This window comes from Falco peregrinus, chromosome 6 (assembly GCF_023634155.1).
Source record: "Falco peregrinus isolate bFalPer1 chromosome 6, bFalPer1.pri, whole genome shotgun sequence".
NCBI classification, from domain to species: Eukaryota; Metazoa; Chordata; class Aves; order Falconiformes; family Falconidae; genus Falco; species Falco peregrinus.
The window spans coordinates 67,301,352-67,314,213 of record NC_073726.1 but is presented as its reverse complement, the minus strand read 5'-3'; the positions used below and the strand labels follow the sequence as shown (position 1 = coordinate 67,314,213).

The window sequence follows — 12,862 nt, the reverse complement described above, 5'->3', positions numbered from 1 at the left end:
TGAACCCTTCCGTTCTGCGCTTATTTTGGAGACTGGTATGTAGTTTTGCCTGTTTACCAACCAAGACAAACAAACTGCCTCCTAACAAGGGTTTCTTCATAGCTTATGCACCTGCAGAACAGTAAGGATAAAAGTAGGTTTTTAAAAAAACTTTTTCCTTAATGGTTCCAGTCCATCTAAATCAGCATAATTCTGTTGATGATAAACCTTTGACTTACCTACCTGAGCAAGACATTAAAATAACTCACCAGATGTGCTAGGATTTCCAAACTGATGAATTGATTGTTGCTGTGCTACTTGTGTTCTGTGCCAAACAGGCATGTGCCAAAAATGTATTCTCTTGTTTGTTTAGATTCTTGCACTTCCATGGTGCTGTACTGACATCATATAAAAATACAGAGTTGTAAAGTCATCAACCCTTCAATAAAAAGTTGGGTTTTTTTGTAATAGGATTTCCATAAATATTTTGAGAAAATCAGAAGTTGAGAATGGTGATAGCTAATATTGTCTCTTCTTAAATCTGTCTCAGAAGTACTGTTTTTTTAATTGAGCATTAGAAATATTGATGCAAACCCTCAGATTTCTTTTCCATACAATAGTATTACTTCCAGTGACATTAAAAAGGTTTCTTTACTCTTACTTGCTCTTGCCATGAGTAAATGATGAGAAACATACATTGCCAAAGAAGTTCAGCTTTGCAGAACTTGATGGTGCTGTTTTCTGTGTGCTCAGATAAAAATATTGTGAGCTGTTGGAATTAGATGAACAGCAGTAATAAAGTCATCATGAAGTAAACTTAGTTGTATAGAATATCTGATTAGTATGCATCATTTATCAGTGTTTAGTTAAGGTCTTATATCTGTGCATATTGTTAATGTTATACATTCTCATCAATAGTAGAATAGCATGCACATCTGTCTGCATGCATTTGTGATCTTTGTAGTATGTCTGGTACTGAAAGTTAATGAAATGCTATATTAAATATGATTACAAATTTTAAACATCATTCAATGCTGTTTCTCTTTAACTGCAGACCCTGCTACATGGAAAAATCCAAGACACCTTTCTAAAGGTTGCCTTTATCCACTTGCTTTTTCTCCCTACGCATAAAGTGCATGCTTACATACACTAGCCACGTACATTTCATGCCACTTTATGGCTGAATACACTTTTACTTTTACACTTTGGCTACTGTGTTGATTGATTATTTTGCTGAGCCTTGTTGTCTGGTTGATTTTTAGTTTTCTGACCTTGTTTGCATTAGAATGAGATGATTTTTGCTTTTCTTCTGTGCCGCTGCTGCCTCATAGAATTTCCTGCACTTTTAATTCCCAAATCCTTTAAAAAAATCTCTATTGATCTTGGATTTCAACTTGAGTGGAAAAAATGTTTTGAAAGATTACTTGATTTTAGGTAAGCAGTTGTTTGTCATATGTCCAGATTTCTTGTAGACTATTCTTCTAGAGCAGATTGCTGTATCGGGGAGCAGAGGGGAAATGACCACAAACTAAAAATTTGAAATTGACTTTATCGCTAATACTTGGAAACCTAGTTGTCTAGGTGTGAGTATCTCACAATGTGACTCAGACTGCTGTCTGCACTATGAAGCAGGAATTGACTGAACCTCCTTTGCTGTTTCTGGGACTGCTCTTGAATAGCCCCCAAGTAATTCCAGACGTTAGTGGTGACTGACAAGAATTAAGATGTTTGGTCCTTGACAGATTTGGGAAGAGACATGTTCTCCTAAGACTTCATGGTTATGCAGAATTCTTACATATTTTCTGTTTGCTTGGTTTTGGTTTTACAGGTTTTTCTAACTTTTTCTTTCAGCTGTAATTTGATCTCACTTGCATGGTAAAAGAAAAGATGCTAAAAGGTGGTATTATTTTCAGGTTTTTAAAACTATTGCTAATAACTCTTTTGTTTTCTGTTGCAAGCTGATATTTAATGGACTAGACCATTTCTGAAAAATGGTAGGATAACTAATTGGCTCAGTCACAATTAGGACCTTGTGTAAGAAAGACAAATTGAAGAGTCATGAGATGCAGTGTTTAAATAAGAAGAATCGTAAATACATTTGTACTGAGCTGTTTAACATCTAATGGTAGAAAGCAGACTAATTTTTTTCTTGCTGCTTGGAAAAAAGCATAACATTGTAGTTTTCAACAAACAGGCTCTCAGAAAAATGTCATTAAAACATCTGCTTCTTCTTCCTCACCTATCAACTCTTTGTTTTCAGAGATAGATGCTGAAGAGTGGGGTAAATTTCTTCACACCAAAAATAAGGTATGTTTACTCTGATAATTGAGTAGCATTGTCATAAATACACTATCATGTATATACTTAATTCTGTATCTCTTTCCTTGACTTTCTCAAAAAGGAGATTATTCTGTCTGCTATACTATATGCCAATATTGAGGATTTTCTGCTTTGGTTTTTGTGAGTAGAAAACTTCTGAAAACCTTCTTAAACTCAACACAAAGTTTATCAATGGTTGTTGTGTGGGGCATTGATTCTGCTGAGTTATTTATCTTAATCCTTTTTATGTCAATTTGTTCGTTATTGTGTGTGTGTGCGTGCGTGCATTGGTGAAATTAGAATGGACATTGCAAAGGCAAGGAAGTGTATAATCGCAAGTTGTTTCAGTCCACTGAAGAATTGGCTACTTCAGAAACTTATAAAGCTGTGAAAAGGAAGGAAGAGCCTAATGCGCATCAGCGGCAAGAAGCAGAAACTCAGATGACCTAGGACTTCAATAAGAGAGTCAAAGTTTAGTTCTTTGCTTGAAGAAAGTAATCTTTTTGTTGGCAGATGAATTACTTAAGTGTTTGTTACTTTAAACTGATTTCCTCACCTGGGCAGTGCTAGAAATTGAAAGAGATCTAGAGACAAATGCAGAGGGAACTTGCGCAAGGGTAGCTCTGTGCCAGCTCATTTTGGATTGGTGGAAGGATAACAGTTTGGACAAGAGTGGAAAAATTTTGAAATGAAACTGTTCTTGTTCTTCTTCCTCTCCGAGATGAGAAGAGGTTCAGGCTACATGTTTATTAACTTCAAAGGATAGCAGCTAGATTAGAAATGGAATTGCTTGAGATTCTCTTTAGGTGAACATTATTTTATACTTTTGTCTGTTGTTGTTGGGGTAATAAATGTTAATAACTACCATTGATCAATAGATACCAAGATTCCAATTTCTGCAATTTTTAGCACTGATGATTGTTGCTAGCATTAGCTTAAGGGCGAATAGTCATTCTTAGTTTTTCTTGCCTTCTGTATACTTAGTTACAGAGTTTTTCACTGTCACTTGGAGAACAGAGCATTATTTTGCAATTAGGTAGGTGGATGCTGTCCTTGATTTTTAAACAATTTTTTTCTTCTGTATTTCAGATTTATACAGATTTTGATGAGATTCGTCAGGAAATAGAAAATGAAACTGAGAGGATTTCAGGAAATAATAAGGTAAATGTTGGACTGTTCATCTTTCTCTTGGTATAGATTCTCTGCTGCTTAAAACTTTCTTAAACAATGTTGACAGAAGTGAAAAGCATTGAAGTATTCTAATGAAGAACACAATGCTGCTTGCTATCTTGAGATTTTTTTTCGTTGTTCATTGGATAAATTACTTCAGCTAAAGAAAATGCAGAGAATTGCTGTTGGTTTAGTTCAAAGCTTCTGTAATAATAGTGCAAAACATAAAATTTGAGCTAAACTTGCTTCCATTTTTCCACAAACATGGCTTTATCTGTAATTGTAAAATCAAGTATTCTGTTCTTACATGTCTATATAATCACTGAAATAGAGAAGATTTTATACATTATACTGAGGGAGGGCTTCTTCCAAAGACAAAGGAATTGATTGACAGATGTGGCTGGCATTTGTTTTCCTTATCATGTAGTTTTAAGGTGTATGATGGAAGAAAGTTTTTCTAGTATGACACTACAGCTTTTGGTTTTCTGAAGGGTGCATTTAAATAATCCAGTACAGTGATTAATTTTTATTATTAATATATATTTCTAGGGGATCAGTCCTGAACCTATTCATCTTAAGATTTTTTCATCTAATGTTGTAAATCTGACTCTTGTGGATTTACCTGGAATGACAAAGGTAAGATGCAGAATGCTTTTCTTCTGACTGACTGTGAACAATGTATTTTGAAGCAAGAAGTGTATGCTCACTCTTTGGAATTATTCAATATTGTTAGATAAACAGCCCTCCTCAGGTTTAAGTGGCTGGTTGTATAAATTTGAGATGTCACCATCTTCTGGTGTAAGATTTGGGTTTCTGGTGCTCTTTGCTGTTTTAAGAGGTAGCTTTGCTTAAGTTCTTCCTCTTTCTATATACAGCTGAGGGACTGGAAGCATTGTGTGGGCTGCATGTTCCTTTTTTTAATCGAAGAGGTAGAAATTGAAGTTTCAAAGTTGTACTTGCAGATAGATGGGTAGTTGGCAAGGTTGAAAATGTTTCCCCCATTGCTTCTCCAGAAGTTGCTACGTGTATTTTATGTAAGAAGTTGTATAAAGTAAGATACAGTAGAAGAAATGTTCAAGTCCTGTTTGATCAGGTTTTATACTGAATGATTTTCTGCAGCACGAAGATGACAAAATGGTATCTTTCCCTGCCTGTGCACACGTATGCACCCTACTCTACCAGTTGTTCAGGTGGATCTCGGATACCACGCTGCCTTGACAACAATATCAAATAATTTGAATTGATTATTATTTCTATGAGGTTTTAGTTCTTACACCTTGTAAGATATTTCTTTTCTTTCCTGTTTGTTTGTGAAGGGGGAAGGAAAGGACTGGAAAACTATCTTATACTGTGTTATAGGGTATGAACTTTCAATGGGTGGTCTCACACGGGCATAAATGTACAATTTTGAACAGTTCTACATTATTTTTTCTCTAGGTGCCTGTTGGTGATCAGCCTAAGGACATTGAACTCCAAATAAGAGAGCTAATCCTTCAATTCATCAGCAACCCAAATTCAATTATTCTGGCAGTCACAGCTGCTAACACGGACATGGCCACTTCAGAAGCACTTAAAGTTGCACGGGAGGTGGATCCAGATGGTAAGCAGCAGAAAATCTGGATCCTGTAATTCAACTCCTAAAATAAACTGAAGTCATTTGGGCAAAAAGTAGTAAGGAAAACACATGTCACTGCATTTCTTAGAAAATACATTTATATTTGCTTAAAGACTTCCTGTTGCAGTTTCTGTAACTCAGAGAATGTTGTGATGAATTAATACCTAATAGATTTCTGGCTTATGAACAGGCCAAATACCTATTTTAGTAGTCATAGGTGCCGTTTCTGTTTCCAGAGCATTAAAATGGCATAAAATGGGGGAGGTTGAGATTTTTAGTAGTTTACATTAATCTGTTAGGATGGCTTCATGCTTTGTTGTCCCATGTTGGTTGTTTCTTTTAGTAGAGGAAATACACCATCCTGCAGCTAGTAATTGACTGTCTAGCTGTTAGTTTAAGTGACTGCTTCTAAGAATAAAATCAATATATACTGTCAGTATCCATTTTTGTGTCCTGCATTTATGTGATGGGACTGATTTGATTTAATCTAAAAAGAGGATTATGGTTTTGTATTTACCTTATGACTTTGAAACAGATCTGAAGCTACTGGTTGCATGCTTCTTGTTTATGCAAAGTGCTGTTGGTATCATTGACTAATAAATGGCACTGTGTGATTTGAAATGATATGGAAGAGTATACTTAGAAAATAGGGATACTGAAATTAGGCTAAAATTTAGTGTTGGCATGCTTTACCCTCCCATCTTTCTTCCCATGAAGTATAACATTTCTTGATTTGTTTCCAGACTCTGGTCTGTCTGCGTAAGCCTTTATGGGTTCCATAGCCCCATAACCTTAAGGGAGAACCTCTTCAGGCAGGATTCTTGGTCCAGTTGTCCTGGTTCAAGGCAGCAGACCCTTTCCTTGTAATTTGCCCCTATAAAAATGATGAGCTGTGACTCTTGGATCACTTTTCAAAATTCTAAACCTTAAGGGTCTGGAGTGGCAGCTCATATTGCAGGTTCTGTAGGAATAATGGTATGTAATGAGAACTTGAAGTACTAAAGGTAGACTCTCTGACTTGCATTCATCTGAAAGTTTCAGGACCTGAAAACCTGCTGATTTTACTGAGGTAATTTTTAGACTCAGTAGTTTGTTTTTTTTACAGAGGTAATTTTTAGACTGGTTTATTTTTAGACTCAGTGTGTTATATTTTTAAAGAAAAAGTTCTTGCCACTTTTTTTTCAGACCCAAGAACCTGGAAAATATTAATGTCTCGGACAAATCCTGTGCATGTTAGCTTACTTGTTTAGGTGTGCAATATTTACAGATTTAATGAATTTAGGTCACTTTGTCCTTCACAGTGTCCAGTATAAAGTTTAGTTTGAATTCAGAAAACATTCAGTCACATATTGAATAAAAGTATGTTTCATTAGCAAAATTGAATCCCCTAAAGCTTTTTCAGTGGATGGATTTCAAGCTATTCAGTCTCCTGGGGCATTCAGCTATGTATTTGATGCACTGTGCTGGAAGTGGGCCTGTTGCCTTCTTTAGCAGCTTCTCCCGTGGGTAGTGGTATTTCAAATGCAGTTGGAAACAGATTCCCATTATGTCTGGTCCTGCATACATGCTAGAAATATGTTCAGTCCACTCACACTTGTGAGTCCCCTGCCTGCCTTACTGAGTACTTGTGGAGGAGACTAGGTAATGCCTCTAACCTCACGTAGTATGCAAAAGTGTTTGTTGTACTGAGTAATGGCTCCTTTCAAACTGCATGGTGCCTGAACCTTTTCCTTTAGCCAGATCTGGGGGAGGAGCAGTACCAGCCAAATACTTACACTCCTGTTAATAAGGGACTGCAGATATACTAATAGAACATGTTCTTGTGCTGGTCTTTGCTGGTTTGCAGTGTCAAACTTCATGCAGCTGTCTGAAGAACTTTTTGAATGATGAGTTTTAGCTACCCTGGTCAAGACAAAACATCCCTGTGAGTGAGTTTTCCTTTTGGTAGGTCGAAGAACCCTAGCTGTTATCACAAAACTGGATCTCATGGATGCTGGCACTGATGCTATGGATGTGCTTATGGGAAGAGTGATTCCAGTCAAACTTGGCATCATTGGAGTAGTGAACAGGTTTGTCTGTGCACATTGATGCTATTTTCAAAACTTAATGTGAGGTAATGCTTTTGGCTTTTTTACCCATGAATATGGTTTTTTAAGAATAAGGTGACGATGTTGAAATTAACTTCTGAGTAAATGAGAAGCTTGTTGCTCACTTCTCAAAATCCTGTCCTTCCACTCAACCAACTGCTAATTTAGAAAGGAGTAGGGACACTTCTGGAAGTGCACTTCTTTCTGCTCTTATTTTTGAGCTTGAGGGATGCCTGTGGTCAGCTGTTAATATTAGCACTGATCCGCTACAGATCTTGTTTATGTTAGGCCTAACTGCAAATGGCTGTAGTACCTGTAGTACTGTTCATTTTATTTTTGCATTAGCCAGGTCAAATCTCATGTAGTTTTGATAAAAAGGTGTTGCTTAGTCTGTGTACAGCTGCTGTTCATACTGATTTGTTGACTATGCTGCACAGAACAACAAATAAACCCCTTTATTGTCTGAGGAAGATGTTAGGTGTGTAAAGCAAAAACCAGCTGTTAGATGTCCTGTCCAGAAAAGCAGAAGTGTAATTTTATTTTGACTTTGCATCTGTTAACTAGTGTGTAACTCTGCCTTTTAACTTCAGGAGTCAGTTGGATATTAACAATAAGAAGAGTGTGGCTGATTCCATTCGTGACGAGTATGGTTTTCTTCAAAAGAAGTATCCTTCCTTAGCCAATCGAAATGGAACCAAGTACCTTGCTAGAACATTGAACAGGTATTACGTATTAAGTAAAAGAAAATAAATGTGAGCTTTTAAAGATACTTTAAGCTATAAATTGGTGTTAGAAATATGTGTAAGCATCTATTTTTACCTTGCCTTTCTCTTTTGGTGATGTGCAGTGATACATTAAGGAAAACTCTGTTTGGTTCCAAATTCAGTTTCTGAATTTGCTGTTATTTTCCTGAGTAAATGTTTTCCTTTGGTGATTATTTTCTGTCTTTTCTCTGTTTTGCTGGAGATGATAAAGATGAAACTTTTTCTCCTTTCTAATGAGGGACTGTTCTCTATTTTTAGACTACTGATGCATCATATCAGGGATTGCTTGCCAGAACTGAAAACCAGAATCAATGTTTTAGCTGCTCAGTACCAGTCTCTACTAAACAGCTATGGGGAACCTGTTGAGGACAAAAGTGCCACCTTATTGCAGCTTATTACCAAATTTGCAACAGAGTATTGTAACACTATTGAAGGAACAGCAAAATACATAGAGACTTCAGAGCTGTAAGTACCAAATGGTTTTCTAGAATACTGACTGAGCAGTTAAGTGACCCAGTGGTTCTTGCAGGCCTTCATTGGCAATAGTACCGCACTGGAACGTAACATACTCAAAAATGTTTGGATACTAGTAACTGTAAAAAAGGTTTGCAATGAGAGCTCTTTTCTTGTTTGCTACTTCAGTTGTTGTTTTATTCTTTTAGGTGCGGTGGAGCCAGAATCTGTTACATTTTTCATGAGACCTTTGGAAGAACTTTAGAATCTGTTGACCCACTGGGTGGCCTTAACACAATTGATATTCTGACTGCCATTAGAAATGCTACTGTGAGTTGTTTTTCTGTATTTCTGTTATTGCTGTATGTTGGATCTGAAGATAAGGTTTCAACAAATTTGTGCTCCTTCCGTCCTGTGTATTAATAACCTCAGCTGAATGAGTTAATATGAAGAGGCTGAAACCTGCTTTTTGGTATTTTAAGTCAAAAAAATTACAATATCCAAATTTGCAGCCATTTTCCTATATGGAATGAGTTTAAGGTGAATGCTTACCTCTCATTACTGTAATTTACAGGCTCAAATAAAGCTCAGGCCCACTTTGGCTGTGCTGAAGCTATTATACATTACAGAAATGGTGATGGAAGACTGCCTCTGCATTTATTTTGCATTAAGCACTTCTCTTAGTTATGGAGACTGAGTATGAGATGCGTGGGCTAGGACACATTCAGATGTTTTAATCCTGTATAAGGGACGCAACTCTTCAGTAGTTCAGTGTTTACGTGACAGATTTGGTTTCTTGTGAATATGGGAATTGGTGTTGCTAAGAATTAACAGAGGAAGTTCACTTTTAAATTTTGTAGTATATAGAATGTTCACTTCTTAGAGCTTGACTTTGGATGTCAAGCATGTTAGGTCTGCTTTTGTACTGTGTTCTGTTGGGTGTGGACAGACAGACAGGTTTCTGTAAGACCAGTAATTACTCAAACTTAGAGCACTTTAGGTACTTTGTAGCAATGATGTATGTGCGTGCTATCACCCTTCTGTAAATGTAAAATAGCATTTAGTAACAGGAGAGGTGCCTTGTTTTTATGCGACATTGACGTCTTTGTGTTTCTAAAGCTCATTTGATTTAAAAAATGAAATTTCAGGTAGAAAATGTTTTATCTATAGCTAAGCATTGGTCTATATGGTCATAAATGAAATTATGCCAAACACTGTAATCAATTACACTGTAGTATGGTTATACTGAACAGGAACCCCACCTACCTTGCAGTAAGAACTGCATGCATAGGACTGTCAAATAATGGTAACTTTTCTCTCAGAAGTTAGGAAGAGAATGTCTTTGCTTTTATAATAAATTTCATTTAAACTTGGATCCACAACCGTGAAAAGAATTGTTCATAGTTGTAAGGAGTGACATTAGTAGGTAGAAATCTTCAAGAATTCTATAAGGATGCTGGTTAATTCTTATTTAACAAAGAGTTTGTCTTAAAGGTAACAACTTTCTGTTTTACAGCTTTTATATTTAAATATTCTTGTAACATATTTCTCTATTAAGACCTGTTCTGAGTGTTCTTTTGGGTGTGAGTACTGTGACCTGATTTATTCTGGGCTTCATCAGATACTACTCCTTAGAAATGCATATTGTTTTAATAAACAATTTAGTGGCTTTTTCTCTCCTTTTGAACTAGGGTCCTCGTCCTGCCTTGTTTGTTCCTGAAGTTTCATTTGAATTACTGGTAAAAAGGCAAATCAAACGTTTAGAAGAACCTAGCTTACGCTGTGTGGAGCTGGTTCATGAAGAAATGCAGAGGATTATCCAGCATTGTAGTAATTACAGTACGCAGGTAAAAATGCATGTTTTAGGATTATGTTTGTAATTATTGGGCGCTTTTCCCTGCACTTCCCTAAAAAATTCTGGAAGTCTTATCAGTAAATTTTTGGTTTGTTTTTAGGAATTACTGAGGTTTCCTAAATTGCATGATGCCATAGTTGAAGTAGTAACCTGTCTTCTGCGTAGAAGGCTTCCTGTCACAAATGAAATGGTAATTTTCCATCTACTTGCTGGAAAAAGTGTGTTTTCTGGAGTCTCTCTTCATGCTTCTGTTTGCTCTGTAATGTTAAGAACCCAAGTTATTAAAGGAATCAATCTACATGGTTTGAAACTTCTGTATTAGAAGATAGATCCATAAAAATGAAAGGGATGGGGGGAAACCATCTTCAGCTTATTGTCCCCTATTTTCCAATTTCACAAGAAGAGTTTTACCAAAACTGGGATTTAGCATCTCCTGGTCTTTCCGATATAGGTATATTTCCCTCCCTTGTATCAGAAGCTGTGTGTTTACTGTAGAGTTCAGGATGCAAAATTTAATGATGAAAATTAAATTGTAGTCCTTATTCTGTGTGTTTCAGAGATAAAATCAACACAAATGGTGATTTTACTTGTAATGCCTTTTATATAGTGAGAACTAAAAATTCAATTTCTGTCTTCAAGTAAATTTATTTTAATATAAAAGTCTGCTTTGGGCTACTTATTTGGGGGGAAACAAAGTGTTTCAGTTATTGACTGCATATGTTTTATGTGAAAAGCAAAAATTGTTCCGTACATTCACTATCCCCCATAGAGAGCCATCCCTCACTGGTTCAGATGTTGTATGTGGCTTGTGGCTGAAGGTTGACTGTATAGCTCACTTCATTACTATACAGCTTACGCTCATTACATTGCTGAGTTTTGTTTATTTATGGCTGGAAAGCAGTTAGCTTAATCAGGCTAACAAGTTAAACTGATGTAACATCCAAAACTGTTGAAGGTCTTAATGTATTACAATGAGTGAATGAACTGCATTCTTGCCCTCTGGATCAGAATTTTAATGTCTTTGGGGCAGTAAGAATGGTCCTTTTTTTTATGGACAGTTAAACTATGCTTTCTAGCTTCGTAGGTCATTGCTTTTCACTAGTATTAGATTTACTCACTGAATTTTTGAACTGTGAATGACATTGCATTGCAGGTTCATAATCTAGTGGCCATTGAATTAGCTTATATCAATACCAAACATCCAGACTTTGCTGATGCCTGTGGTTTAATGAATAACAACATAGAGGTAAGAAAGCCCATTCTCCTAGAAGTCTTTTGACTCCTTTAGGTAAGAGCCTAAATAATTGGTAAAAGAACAGATGCTTCATTTTCTTTCACTGAAGCACGGATCTACATTTTGAAGTATAAAACTGTGGTATATTAAAAATATGGTCTATACTCTTAGCATGTGATCTGTTGATTTCTTAGATTTATATTGCATATGATTTTCACGGACAGTGGTTGATATTTCACTGAAAACAGTTGTGCCTGTATTTCTGTCTGGAAGATAAGATGAGCACCTAACTGAGTATTGGCTAATGAAATGAAATTTTCAGAAGAGAAACTAGATAGTTGTGAAATACTCTTTAATGTTCAAGTAACTACATTTTGTCTCTGACAATGTATCAATAGCTATAATGTTCCTCTCTTTTATGAAAGGATAATACAAGTATTGTTTTCTCTGTTGAGGTCCTAATTTTTGCTTCCCTTTGGCATTGTTCCTGAGTCTCTGTGTTACCACGCTTCCATCTCCTTAAGACAGTTTTCTCCATCATTCCCATAAGTCTTTTACAATTTCAGTAGTTTTCCTGATTTTCAAGCCCAGCTTTGATTGATAATACTTGTTGCTGTCATTGTCCTAGAGAAGCAGTTGTTCTACAACTGATCTGCTCAGTTCTTTCTTGCAGTCTGATTTTGTTGTAGTACTTAGTCCATCTGGCTAAGAGTTCGCTAAGAGTTCTTGTGTTCCCCTGCTTGTCCAGTATTCTTTCATAGTAATGTTCTTTTTTTGAATGCTTACGTTATCATTTCTGCTCTTTAGTTTTAACCTTCTACTTTCTTCTATACGCAAAATTTGTGTTGACTGGGTATGCAATTGAATTTGCCTTGGTAGACTGCTCTTGAATCTAGTTCAGAAACAATGTGTGTGTGACTGCCGTGACTAAAAAAAATAGGACTTTGTGAAGTTGAACATACGTGATTATTGTATTACTGAGTGTTACTTAAACTAGTTCTTTCCCAATATTTTCCTAAACAGGACATTGAAATTTTTGAAGAAACAAAGCAAGTAAAAAACATCTTATGCTTATTCAGTGGACAATTCTTAATTTCAAGAAAAAATCAGATCTTTGTCCTGATTGCTTTCAATTCTAGTTTGCTATAAAGTGAATTCTGCCGCCTCCTTCTCCCTTTTGGACCAGTCATGGTTAACTGTGCTGGCCACAGAATCAAATCCTTTTAGGTTACTTCAAAGATTTAAAGCTTAATGAAGGCTGTAGGGCCCTCACTATACTGAGCCAAACTGTCTAGCTTTGAATTTGTTTTTTAAAGGCTCTAGTTTTGATTATGGAGAGCATTGCAAAAAGTTTAGCAGAAGTTTTTATGTTGGGAATTTACTTCT

General features: G+C 36.1%; 1 protein-coding gene across 5 annotated transcripts in view; it reads left to right on the top strand.

The window, feature by feature from the left end:
• The window catches only part of DNM1L (dynamin 1 like), a 39,271-nt gene that overhangs the window by 16,670 nt on the left and 9,739 nt on the right, over positions 1 to 12,862 (top strand). For 3 of the 5 annotated variants that reach the window (XM_055807196.1, XM_055807194.1, XM_055807197.1), the window contains 11 exons: positions 2,240 to 2,286; positions 3,388 to 3,459; positions 4,018 to 4,104; positions 4,906 to 5,068; positions 7,032 to 7,152; positions 7,761 to 7,892; positions 8,193 to 8,399; positions 8,597 to 8,717; positions 10,079 to 10,234; positions 10,343 to 10,432; positions 11,396 to 11,488. In XM_055807196.1, the coding sequence (XP_055663171.1) occupies positions 2,240 to 2,286; positions 3,388 to 3,459; positions 4,018 to 4,104; positions 4,906 to 5,068; positions 7,032 to 7,152; positions 7,761 to 7,892; positions 8,193 to 8,399; positions 8,597 to 8,717; positions 10,079 to 10,234; positions 10,343 to 10,432; positions 11,396 to 11,488 (1,289 nt within the window). Of the gene's footprint in view, positions 1 to 1,033; positions 1,073 to 2,239; positions 2,287 to 3,387; positions 3,460 to 4,017; positions 4,105 to 4,905; positions 5,069 to 7,031; positions 7,153 to 7,760; positions 7,893 to 8,192; positions 8,400 to 8,596; positions 8,718 to 10,078; positions 10,235 to 10,342; positions 10,433 to 11,395; positions 11,489 to 12,862 lie in introns of all 5 variants that reach the window. The other 2 variants (XM_055807193.1, XM_055807195.1) reach the window with 1 other exon arrangement.